We start from the raw sequence: 12,913 nt of genomic DNA, 5'->3' as shown, positions 1-12,913 counted from the left end.
GGGATCGAACCTGGGACCTCGGCGCAGTGAGGCAGCAATGCTAACCACTGTCACCGTGCTGCCCTTACTTTGCAAACTTTATGACCATGTTATTCCAAAGCCATCTAAATAACCATTGAAATGTAATCATGAGATCTTTTGTGTCCAGCAATGCGTGTGTTGTCTTACATATATTTATATATTATTTACTTCGAATAAACATTCTACCCATTTTTCCTCTGGCATTCCAAGGAAATTGAGGCCAGTTATAGTTTGATACTGTCATCACCGTGAAAATTCGACTGAATAAAACTGACTGATGGGATTTGTTTTTTAATCCAAGCCTGTTGACAGAGAGGCACTTATTTACCATTTGGATGGGACGAGCCATGTGCAAGGAATTCAAGAAAGTGTTTTTGAGGAACTACCTGATGAATTCTTTCAGGTTACCATAGATGATGTTAGAAAACGTTTTGCTCAACTGAAAAGTGAAAGGTAATCTAAATGTTTCCCTATGCTTTACCTCATCGCAATGATATAAATGTCAATATGATCTCTCATTCAAATTTATAGTTATTGTCGTGACCAGCCCTGCACTGAAGCGTTTGCAGTTGACTCATTGTCAGGTGCTCACTGGAGACAGAACAGCTGAGACTCACTTTCCCATTTACCTCTGAGGCCAACTGTGGCTTTGAAAGCAACCCTGAGTGCCAGTGAAAGCATCATCACACTTGCCTTTGGAAGGGTTTTTGCTTGGGGGGGCAGTGTCGGCTGGCAGTAGATAATGTAAACAACGCCCGCAGCTGGGTTCAAGTCTCAGCCCAACATTATGCCGTTGATTTTCCATGTTTCCCCCAAGATTGGGCAGGGTCAAAGCAAAAGTGATGGAGTTGCAAACATCACTCAACATTAATGACATGTAAGGGAACCTCTCCAATATCTGCATTCTGCAGTGATGTGCAAATGTAGGTAGATTAAACAAGGAGACAACCAATGCAAATATGAAGAAAATGTAGCTTTGTAATACAAAAGAAACAGTTCTGGAGCTTTGTTGTCCACTGGCATCAGAAGAAAGTTAGAGAACAATGGTTAGCACAGACTAACTTTCTTAGAATACTTGTTGGATTTTTACAGTCAATTTTGTGCAAAAATAATATAACCAATTAACAAAAATCTGAATAGTGAGAAAAAGATTCAGGAAACTGAAAAATATTCTGATGGAAAAGCAAACATTCTCATCATCTGTTCCCAAACTGGTTATGGTGCTTGTTTCCAGCCTATTTCACAGACCACTTCTGAGACATGGACGAAATTGCAACGGCACCAATTTTTGCTGTCATAATTATCTCAAAGTCTTGTGTTAGTGTTGCTTGACTACAAGAAGAACATATCTGGCTCGACATACAAAGAAATGCTGTTCAGTTCATACAACCCCTCCTTCATCTACATCCCTATTAGTATCAAGCTCGCTTAACTATGAAGAACCTTCAGGATAAAATAATACAAAGGTTGTGGGAAACTGAAGATCCGGGATATACTATCCTATTCTCTACAGCACTAAGGTGTTGCTTTAGGTTTATTTCCTAAAGTTGCCATCAGTTGCAAAATTGCAAAATGCTCATTCTTGAGGCTATTTATATTGCTTGCCACAGGCTGTTGTGTTCGGCTCTGTTCATTTTTTTTGTAGTTTGCAATTTTATTTCGTCCTGTCCAGGACCAAAATGTTTTCCCACTTTTTCCTTCTATTCTGGGACTATGAAATGCTGGATATGCTTGCATTTATTCAGCGCCTTTCACAACCGCACAGTGTACCAAAGTGTTTCACAGTCAATAACATACTTTTGAAGTGTGTCACTGTTATACACAGAACAGTGGCACCAGGTCAGCACATGGCAAGCTCTTACAAATACCATTGATATTAATGACCAGTCAATGTGTTTTGTGGTACGTATTGAGGATAAACATTGATCAGGAGAGTGTTCCCAATTCCTATGGAAAAGCTGTCGGATTAAGGACTGTGCATATGATTCCAAAGCAGAAGAATTAGAGGAAATAGCTAATTCCTGGAGGTAGGTCGATGTGAGCAATCCCCACCACATTAACTGTAACTGCTGTGTGGCCAGATCGATTTTTAAAAACTGACAGAAGTATCCTGAACAATGTTTATTTGCCAAATAACATGACTTAGAAAAAAAAAGCCGATTATCTGCACATTATCGCGTGTCTGTTTGTGGGATCTTGCTGTGTGCAAATTGGCTGCTGCATTTCCAATGTCGCAAGTGTGACTACACTTCAAAGGTACTCACTCATTCACTGTCGAGCACACTGGATGTTCTGAGCTTGTGAAAGATGCTGTATAAATACTTCAGTGTTTAATTGTGATGTGATGTTGTCCAGCTCATGCTTATGTAATATCTTGCTGCTTCTCAGATCATAGACAGGCACTGTCAATTCTCTCTCCCATCCCACCACATTAAGTGTCTTTTTCCCATGTGAGCCGAGGCAGTGAGTGAGTGCGAGCAAGCCTGAGCACATCTGAATTCAATCCTTTCAACACATATGCACTTCTTAGCACAGTGCTGACAATGGGTTCATCCCATTCCAAAAATGGCAAGAACACTGAAAGAAGTTGGACAATCTCACTTTCTACCCTGAATGACATTTGTTAACTCAAGACAGATCAGCAGTTGAACTAATAACCTTCCTCTTGTGTTTGGCTGGTTCAGTTACACAGCATTCAATTTGAACTCTCAATTAGATGCTTATCTGTATATCATGCCTAATATTTGTTAATATAGATCACGTCAACCCCTTAATTAGTTCCAGCCTACAACTCATTCTGGATATCAATGATTTTTCATGTAAATCGCCTGAACCCCTCCATTATATCCCAGTCAGAATCTTGTTCCTGGTTGTTCTATTATATACTTTTTTAAAAAAAAGTCTAATTATATGTGGAGTGTCTATTGAAGTTTGATTTGGAAAGAAAAGGTAACAATTAAGATCTCTAGGATGTATCAATATATCAACACTGCATTCAATCTGGCATAGAAAGGAAAGCAACCCAGTGTTTCAGTCCTGTGACATTAGTCTGAATCATAGAAGGATGTGGCATTACAGGTTTGTATTATCAAAAACCATGTTTAAATTTAACTTTGCGGTTGTATTAATCAGTATTACAAAGATAGTGGTTTGGGGCTCCATCACATTTTTTGCAATTCCACTGAGTGCTTCTCTGATCTGTGACAATTTGGTAAACATATTTTTAAATAAAAATTTGGACCTGACATATTATGTTCTTGTTTCCTGTCACTGTTCGGATGGACACATTTAGTCATAGATACTAAGTTTATGTAGTCTCAGTTTATATCCTGGTTTAGGTCAGTGGGCTAGACAGCTGGTTTGTGATGCTGAACAAGGCCAGCAGCGTGGGTTTAATTCCCGTACCAGCTGACAATTCTGAATTCTCCCTCTGTGTACCCAAACAGGCGCCAGAATGAGGCGACGAGGGGATTTTCACAATAACAGTGTTAATGTAAGCCTACTTGTGACAATAAAGATTATTATTATATCCCCATTGCATGCAACCTGATGTGTAATTTGCAGTTATGCTTTAGGTCTACTGATGTAAACACATGATGTGAAGATGCTGGCATTGGACTGGGGTGGACACAGTAAGGAGTCTTACAAACCGGTTAAAGTCCAACAGGTTTGTTTGGAATCACTAGCTTTTGGAGCGATGCTCCCTCATGTAAGTGATGAAGGAGCTGTGCTCCGAAAGCGAGTGATTCCAAACAAACCTTTTGGACTTTAAACCGGTGTTGTAAGACTTCTTATAATGTAAACACAGACTAGGGAGAGGATAATGAATAGAACAGAAGAAAACCCCAAACTACTGAGGAAAAACATCTAACAGCTCCAAAATCTTGCAAAAGTAAAAGAACGACATGCAGACAAGAGGAGGGATCAAATACATTTGAACTATTAGTCATGTCAGAATCTATTCTTTCTTATGATTGCAATGTATCGAACAACAGTATGGATAATAAGGCGGCTACTTTCCTGAAGAAAATGACCCAACCATCAGTTGAGATAAATTATTTGACTTCTGAATTAGCAAATAATTACTCAATTTTGAAGATCTGATTTTATTTTGCCAAAATACTGGAACTAATCACTTGTGTATGTGAGATGATGAATAGATCAGACTTTGATAATATGCCACCTGGTTAAATACCCGTCCAATGGAATCGTATACTTGCAAGGGGTCAACATGATTAGGAACTTTCTAAATGTATCTACTTGTTTCTGTTGACTCAGGCGAAGATTTGAAGAGGCTCCGTTGATGACAAAATCTATGAGAGAATCTCAGATGAAAGAAAAGACAGAACGCTATCCTAAGGTAGGTGGATGTCCCTTTTCCTGAAAAATCATGCATTAGTAGCCCTTATGTGAAAACATTACATCTAACCTCTCATTCTAGAAATATTGAGCCCACATCCCTTACAATTAGCTCATCAACCAGTGGGAACAATATTTAGAGCGTAGTTCTGCCCGATGTCTTATCAAAAATGTTGAAACATTTAACAGAGTTTTGAAATAGATATTGCACCAGGAATCACTTGTGTATTTTTCTATGTGTGTCTTTACGCACATTAGTGTGAATCACTTAAGTCATCAATGTACAGACGGAAGAGTTCCAGTTTATCCCAAGTAAATATTGAAACAAACTCGTAGCTTACAGTATTGGTTTAACCAGTACAATGTTTTCTGATGTTTCTCAAATGTTTTCCCATTACCAAATGTAAGCAAAAACACCCCAACATGCATAAAATTGTTGCTACTATTTGCTAGTTTCTTTATTCTAATCTACCACTTGCTTTCACTTGCAATTCTGTTCTACAGCCACATTTCATTTGCCAGCTTGGAAGGCAGAAATATCATAGAGTCCCTTTGGTGCAGAAGGAGACCATTCGGCCCATTGATTTTGCACCAACCCTCTGAAAGAGCACACAACCTAGGCCCTATCACTGTGACCCCGCCTAACCTGCATATTTGTACACTAATGGGCAATTTTTAACATGGCCAGTTGCCTAACTTGCACATGTTTGGACTGTGGAAGAAAACCGGAGCACCTGGAGGAAACTCACGCAGACATGGGGGAGAACGTGAAAACTCCACACAGTCACCCGAGGTCCCTGGCGCTGTAGGGGAGGATTATTTAGATTCAGAAGAGTATGCAAGTTTTGCGCTGGCCTTGACTTATCTCCTGTTTGAGATGAAGTAGCGTGCAGTTCTGAGACATTTATTTTGCTAGTGTGGTTCAGAACTACATTCTCAGTTCGATAAAGGGTAGCAGTTGGAGTTTTTCCTACTCGAAAGCTGCAGGGTTTCATCTTGATTAGTTTATTTGAATAGAGTGACATAGCTGAACTATTTTAGTTTTTTGTGTATAAAGGGCAGTCATGTTGTGGTATTGTCACTGGACTGGTTATCAAGAGACCCAGGGTAATGCTCCGGGGACCCGGGTTCAAATCCCACCATGCCAGATGGTGGAATTTGGATTTAATTAAGTGATGCTGGAATTAAAAGTCTAGTGATGACCATGAAACCATTATCAATTGTAAAAACCCATCTGGATCACTAATGTCCCTCAGCAAAGGAAATCCTTACCTGGTCTCTCCAGATTCACAGACTCTTAAATACCCTCTAAAATGGCCCAGCAAGCAAGTCAGTTGTATCAAACCGCTGCAATAGCAGTTCAAGAAGCTCATCACCATCTTCCCAAGGGAAATTAGGGATGGGTAATAAATGTTGGCCGAGCCGGCAATGTCTACAACCTGTACTTAATTTTAAAAAATGCTATTTTGCTATCTACTTGTACATTAAAAAAAACTTAAGGAAATATTCCAAATCTTGTTTTCATGAAACTTATTGATGAACAATTTTGACTTTAATTTCACATTTTTTCTTTGACAAAATAGGTTGTTCTAAGAGTGCAGTTTCCTGACAGATATGTCTTGCAAGGTTTCTTCAGGCCCCTTGAAACAGGTGAATTTATTCTTTGTTTACTATTTAATTTTTAAAGGAATGCAGCGAAGGTTAGGCACATAATCACGCTCTGGCCAGCGGTTATATGTGGAGGAGGAGTTTTATTCGTGGTACCTTTCATTTCGCTTTCCAAGATTCCCACCCCAACCCATACCATAATTGCAAAAACTTGTGCCTTGGTCAAAATACCACATTGCTTCAAAGAGCAGCTTCAGATTCACCTCAAACCTGAGCACAGACCTCCTCACCACATGCCACCTGACGATGAACAGAAATAATAGCCCTCAGCTCAAGACTCTTACTACTAATGTCTTGGGTTCAGTTAGAATTAAAGTCAGATTAGGCAGCACGGTGGCACAGTGGATTAGCCCTGTTGCCTCACGGCGCCAAGGTCCCAGGTTCGATCCCGGCTCTGGGTCACTGGTCGTGTGGAGTTTGCACATTCTCCCCATGTTTGCGTGGGTTTCGCCCCCACAGCCCAAAAGATGTGCAGAGTAGGTGAATTGGCCACGCTAAATTGCCCCTCAATTGAAAAAAAAATGAATTGGGTAAATTCAGCCACATGCCAACTTGAAAGAATCTTGAGTCAGCACTTTGTCGACATTCACATCACGTGAACTGCCTCATCCCAAAGACAGGAGAAATAGCAAACGATATAAAACCATTACGAAGTGGTGAGCTTCATGCTAAAATGTGGAGGGAAGTTTAAAATCCTTAGTACAATGTCTCTAAACAAACTGTGCGGTAAACCCGGTTACTCTTGGTGTGCCAGCAAGTCCACGGAAAGTTTTAAATGACACTGAAGGCAATAATATGTGTACATAAATGTGTTACAAATATAAAGCCAATCAACATCAGAAGTAACTCATTGCAGGGCAGCACAGTGGCGCAGTGGGTTAGCCCTGCAGCCTCACGGCGCCAAGGTCCCAGGTTCGATCCCGGCTCTGGGTCACTGTCCGTGTGGAGTTTGCACATTCTCCCCGTGTTTGCGTGGGTTTCGCCCCCACAACCCAAAAGATGTGCAGGCCAGGTGGATTGGTCATGCTAAATTGCCACTTAATTGGAAAAAAATGAATTGGGTACTCTAAATTTATAAAAAAAAGAAGTAACTCATTGCTGTGCTATTAGTCTTAAACACCTTGTAATAAATGCTGAAAACATAATTTGCCAGTTCTCAACGTCTTGCTGCGTTCCTGTTGAAGCTAAACTCTTTTTCGATGTTGGGCAAACTTTAAAAGCCTGGATATCACTTCAAAAAACATCTTTGAAAATATTGCCAGCCATTTAAAATCTGCAATTTAGAACATTAATATATATATGTATCAGAAACATTTTTTTTTTTTAAAATTTAGATTACCCAATTATTTTTCCAATTAAGGGGCAATTTAGCGTGGCCAATCCACCTACTCTGCACATTTTTGGGTTGTGGGGGCGAAACCCACGCAGACACGGGGAGAATGTGCAAACTCCACACGAACAGTGACCCAGAGCCGGGATCGAACCTGGGACCTCAGCGCCGTGAGGCGGTTGTGCTAACCACTAGGCCACCGTACTGCCCTATGTATCAGAAACATAAGGAGCTGGCAGCACTTGTACGAATAAGTTCACCCCACAGCACTCGGTGAATTAAATCTGATAGATGAATCATATCAGTGTGATATAAATTAATTTAGATTATTTTTCATACCTTGGTTATGTTTTGCAGAATTGCGTATCTGATAAGAAATAATGAATTTATAACGTCCTTTACATATCTACATTTTTGGTCCTTTCTGAAATCATTAAAATGGAGTTATCAAACTTGTGGAGATACTGAGCAGAATAGCTGGTTTAGCAGCTTTTGTTTCAGTCATGCCCTGAGGCAAACATGTTTCTATAATTTTCATCAACTTGCTCATTCAGCAGCCTGGTTGCTTTACACTAGCCTTTATTGTTCACAGCAACTTTACATGAGTCAGAGTAGGCGTGATACTCGCACATATCTAACTAGTCCTGTGGATTGTGTCTTTTGCTTTAACTTCCAGATTGTGGTTACCACTGGACAAGCCTTCATGTATAAAATTAGGTGACCTTATTTTGCGTAGAAAATTGGCCTATAACCTACAAGATAAACTTGGCCTTGTCCATACATTTGGGCGAATGGGCCAGAGTGTTTAGTGTTGTTTGCATGTGTAGTGTATAGTGTTGTATACATTTGTATAGTGTTTCCTTCCAGTGAGGAACGAAAATCAGAGTGTGGCATCTTGGGACATTGAAATGCATCTTCAGCACAAGATTTCAGCGTGGCATTGGCAAGTTTCTAAATTGGGGCAGATGATAGCCGAAGAGAGAGGGAAGGCATAATAAACTTGTGTTTGGAGAGGCATTAGAACATTGCGTCACTTGTCTCTTCTGCTTTGGAATTTCTTATTGGGAAAAAGTGCTCATCACATTTTGGAGCATTCTCCTTCAAGCTTATAACCGGTGCAATGTATTTGTTGAGATTCTGTTACTAGATTTGACATACATTTGTTTTTCATCTGTATAACACATATTTAAAATCTAAATATTGAAATCACAAATAAACAGGAGACACATGGGAATTCTTTGTAATGAACTTTTCATGCCCTGTTTCTTTTCAGTTTTTCTCTTTCATCTGCCACATCCCAGCCTCAAGATAGGATTCTGTTTAATGTAGTTTCAGAGGGCATCAGCAAGGTTTTCATGGTGTGTGGGGGGGGGGTGAAGAATCACGTGATGTGAGCGTGGGAGCGCTGTTTTTCGCGAACTCTGAAGCTGCTCATCTTTTTATTCTTTTTTTCCTGATGCACAACACATAATTACTTGTTTCTGGACTGTATGTGCTGTGCCGATGGGGGAAGCCCAGTTAAGTCAGAAAATCCTTGTTTGATGGAGGCGGCTGGGGTGAGGCCCAGCTTGCAGTGACGGCTTTGCTGGTGAGCGGGCCTACGCTTCGGCGACACTGTCAGCATTGAGATGATGACTGCCATTGTGAATGATGTTGTGGACGATGGCCTTGGCGCAGGTTGTTGGTGCTCACGTTGATAAACTGCAAGGTATCCTTAGGAGAATGGATGAAGTGGAGAGGAGATTCTTGTCTGTCGATGGGGCAGTTTCCTTGGTTGGGGGTGGGGGGGGGGCTCACGTTCAGTCCTTTGAAATCCTGCTGCACGGTATGTCTAATATCCTTTAATTCAGGGAGATAGGGCCGGAAAAGGAGTGTCCGGTCACTGGGCCTTCTAAGGGGAGCTGAGGGCGATTTTCCTCCGGAATGGAGCTGGCTGCTGCCTGCTTTTGCAATCCCGATTTGAAGGTTGGGCGTTTCGAATTCGATGAAGCACGTTTTATCTGGTCTTCAAGGCCCCTGGTCCTATGCTGTCTTGTCCTCTATGTTCGTCAAAATAGTTGGATATGATGGGTCTTTGTCTTCTGGTGCGGTCTAGGTTTCTCACTGCCTGGACTTCGGATGGCAACATGACAGATGTGCAGGGGCTTCAATGAAACTCTGGAGGAGTCTTGAATGCTGCTCGACGATTCTGTCATGGCATTGGCCTTTCCAACCTCAGCTGACAGTGATATCCTGAAGTTCATCAATAATCCTGAACTTTATCCCTTTGTGATTATGCCGCTGATTTTATGTTCTTATCTTTTATCTTGACATGGATATACGATGTATGAGCACAGAGGCGGTTGTCACCTGTTAGCCTGTTACATGGTGAAAATTATGCTGAGTTAGTAGTGTGACTTGAGGATTGTGCACTTTTAATGTGGAGGGAGTACGTTTTGGGTACCTTCACTTTGTTTATATTGAAGAGGAGTAGTATCACAGAGGGCTGATGGATAGATGGTTTGGTGTGGTGGTGATGGCAAGTCCCCATTGTGGGTGAGAAAAGCCCCCAATTAGAACTACCAGTGTCTTGTTCTTTATTTTTGTTACTTTGGGATTATCGACTCCTTGCTTGTCTCCTATGAAGGTGCAGACAGATCGTATATCCTCAAAAGGATTGGGTTCCTCATGATTATTCTTTGTGGTTGCTGTCTCTGGTGATGTTGGAATAGGGCGAAATATGTAGTGGCACATACCCGGATGTGATCAATTAATCTTTGATTGGCGGATGTTCTCTGGCTTGGTCTTCAATATTCACTTGGCTGCATGGGTAGCAGCAATGGTTGCTTGATTGAGTAGGTTAGGGCAGCAGGAACTGTTTGCCTGGGTCGGGTGGAGGGTATGTTGGGTGGTGGAGTAGGTTACCCTTCCCTTAGATGTCCCCTTTTGGGGGCTCCTGGCCTTCATGAGGTAAGGTTCCACTGGGGAGGTAGTAACCTGTGAGCTGCTGGGTCTGAGTGCTATACAGTGAACAGTAAAGGAATTAAGGGTTATGGCGAGCGGGTGGGTAAGTGGAGCTGAGGCCACCAAAAGATCAGCCATGATCTTATTGAATGACAGCAGGCTCGAGGGGCCGGATGAACTACTCCTGCTCCTAGTTCTTATGTTCCTATGCTGTGGATCAGCGTTGTTGGAGTCTTTCTTCAGTTGGAGGGTAGGCTTGATGGGGGAAGTTAGGCACCTTCCTCCAAGTGGTCTTATGTAGAAGCTTCCAGACTTCCCTCCTCCTTGAGCCCTGGACTTTTCTGGGGAGGCATGGTCCTGTTTCTCACGAGGCTACGCTGTTCTGTCCCTGGAAGACTTTTGTGAATGTGTACGGTACTAGATCTTGTCTGGCATTCTTTGGCTAATCTTGGTGTTCCTCTCTTTTTGGCGTTTCCTTTCCTTACTTGGGTAAGAGGTGTGCTGACATGGCCCCGATTTGGTATGTTTTGTCGTAGGGGGTTTACCTAGCGTGTTGAGGTGGGGAGGATCGTACCCCTACTGAAAGGCCCATTTGGTGGGATTCTGGTTGGTAGGGTTTCCTCGGTAGAAGATGGTGCAAATCTTCTAGTGTGGACGGGTCTGGAGCGATGCCTCTGATGTGGCTGCAGAGGAGTGAGGTCTGTTGTGTAGCGTGTCTTGGCATGGTGTGGGTATCCTTGGTTTACTGGTTCCTGTATGCGAGAGTGTACAATGCCAAGCCATGTCCCGTATTGAGGGCGGTATCCTGTTGTTCCCCTTTGCTTTGGATGTCCCTTCTTTGCCTGGATATCTTGGGAGACTGAGTTAGGTTTTGAATGAGCAGCTTTTTCCTTTTATTGTCTTGTGGTGGGGGGAGCATGCATCATGCATGGGGCCATGTACTCATGGCTATATCCTGTTCTCCCGAGATCCCCTGCTCTTGATAACATCTTTTAATCCTATCTTTGTCAGTGATGGGAGATACAGATTGCAATGATCATAATCTGAACCAACTGTATGTATATCTGTTGGTCTTCTGTGTATAAATGTGTGCAATGATAGTTGCTCTGGACTGTGTTGGGTTTTGGAGGATTTGTTGTGTCTTATGGTTAGAGCTAATATCTTTGCAAATTTCTTCTGTATTTTTTTCATTATTTCGGGATTAAAGAATTGTTGACTGGCTCCTGCAAAGGTTCAGGCAGGTCTTGTATCCGAATAAAAGATGTCAAAATGTGTTATAGGTGTCTCTGGTATGATTGGAGTTGGGGGACGGCGTGAAAATCTCACCCTATATTTTCATTTGCTGTAAGAATGTTCGGTACATGTGAAGGTGTGCGCTATTTTACCAGGTTTATTTTACCCCCCCGGCCCCCCCCAGCTACTTCAGCTACTTCAGCACCTGAATTTCTATCTCCAACTCCGTTCTGTGTGTTGATCGTGCTTTGTGTGAATGAATACTTCCTAATATGCGAGACCCCCGAGCGTGGAGGCCTGGATCAACGATATGGCGGGGTTTATTAAATTGGAGAGGGTGAAATTATCAGTGCAGGGGTTCTTCAGGAGGTGGCAACCATTCCTAGATTTCCTGGCAGAACGATAGAAAAAGGGCAGCAGCAGCAACAACCCGGGGGGGGGTCATCTCTTTGTTTTGGGTTGGGGGGACGTGTATATTTGTTCATTGCTAATGACGCGCGTTAATTTATTTCTTCTTTTTTGTATACACGGGGGGGGGGGGGGGGGGGGGGGGGGGGGTTGTTCTTTCTTTGCTTAGTATTTTTTGTTATTGATGTTTTGTGACAATTTGAATAAAAATTATTTTTTTTTTTAAAATGAATACTTCCTAATCTCAATCTTAAATTTGTCTTTGGCTTGTTTGATTTGTGTCCCCTTGTCATCCTCTTGTCATTTATTGTAAAAGAATATTTTGTGTTTACATTTTCTATCCCATTACTACTGGTGTGTATCTCTTAAGGTCTCTCTATTAGGTAGAAATGTTGAAGTTTATCCGTTCTTTTTTTCTTTCCCTAACCTTGTCAGTAAGTGTCAATCCCGTTGCTGTACTGGGTAGTTTTTTGGTGCTTGTGTTTCACTCCTTTTACTTTAGAAGATTCCTCAACTTGTGGGGGAGACTAGAACGACGGACCAGAATATAAGATGGCCACTAATAAATCAGTTGTAAATTCCGGAGAAACTTGCTCAACAAGAACTTTGTTATCCATGGCAGTGTATTTAAGGGGAAAGTAGATAAACACGAGTGAAAGGAACAGACACGTGTTGATGGGGGTTTAATGACGTTGGGTGAGAGGAGGCTTATGTTTGGCATAGACATTAGCTTGGACCATTTAAGCCAATAGGCCCGTTTCTTTGCTGTAAATGCTGTGTAAGACCGAGGTTTGTGCTAGCATTTGGACAGTTAAATGTTGAAAGAAATTTTATTTTTTATTAAACAATGAAGTTGAGAGGCTGAGGGTTCCCAGTCAGAGAAATTGATTTCAAATCATGGCTGTTTATATGACCATTCATAACAAGTAGACTTCACTATGCATTAAGCCC

The 12,913-nt window shown here is 41.8% G+C and overlaps 1 protein-coding gene across 1 annotated transcript in view; it reads left to right on the top strand.

Annotated features, from left to right (window-relative positions):
- The window catches only part of aspscr1 (ASPSCR1 tether for SLC2A4, UBX domain containing), a 235,646-nt gene that overhangs the window by 137,038 nt on the left and 85,695 nt on the right, over window positions 1-12,913 (top strand). Inside the window, exons 9-11 of the mRNA XM_038778314.1 lie at window positions 323-474; window positions 4,300-4,381; window positions 5,964-6,030. Of these exons, the coding sequence (XP_038634242.1) occupies window positions 323-474; window positions 4,300-4,381; window positions 5,964-6,030 (301 nt within the window). The remainder of the gene's footprint in view (window positions 1-322; window positions 475-4,299; window positions 4,382-5,963; window positions 6,031-12,913) is intronic.

Source organism: Scyliorhinus canicula, chromosome 18, assembly GCF_902713615.1.
Source record: "Scyliorhinus canicula chromosome 18, sScyCan1.1, whole genome shotgun sequence".
NCBI lineage: Eukaryota > Metazoa > Chordata > Chondrichthyes > Carcharhiniformes > Scyliorhinidae > Scyliorhinus > Scyliorhinus canicula.
Note: the sequence above shows the minus strand (reverse complement) of the source record. Positions and strands in the feature narration are given on the sequence as shown.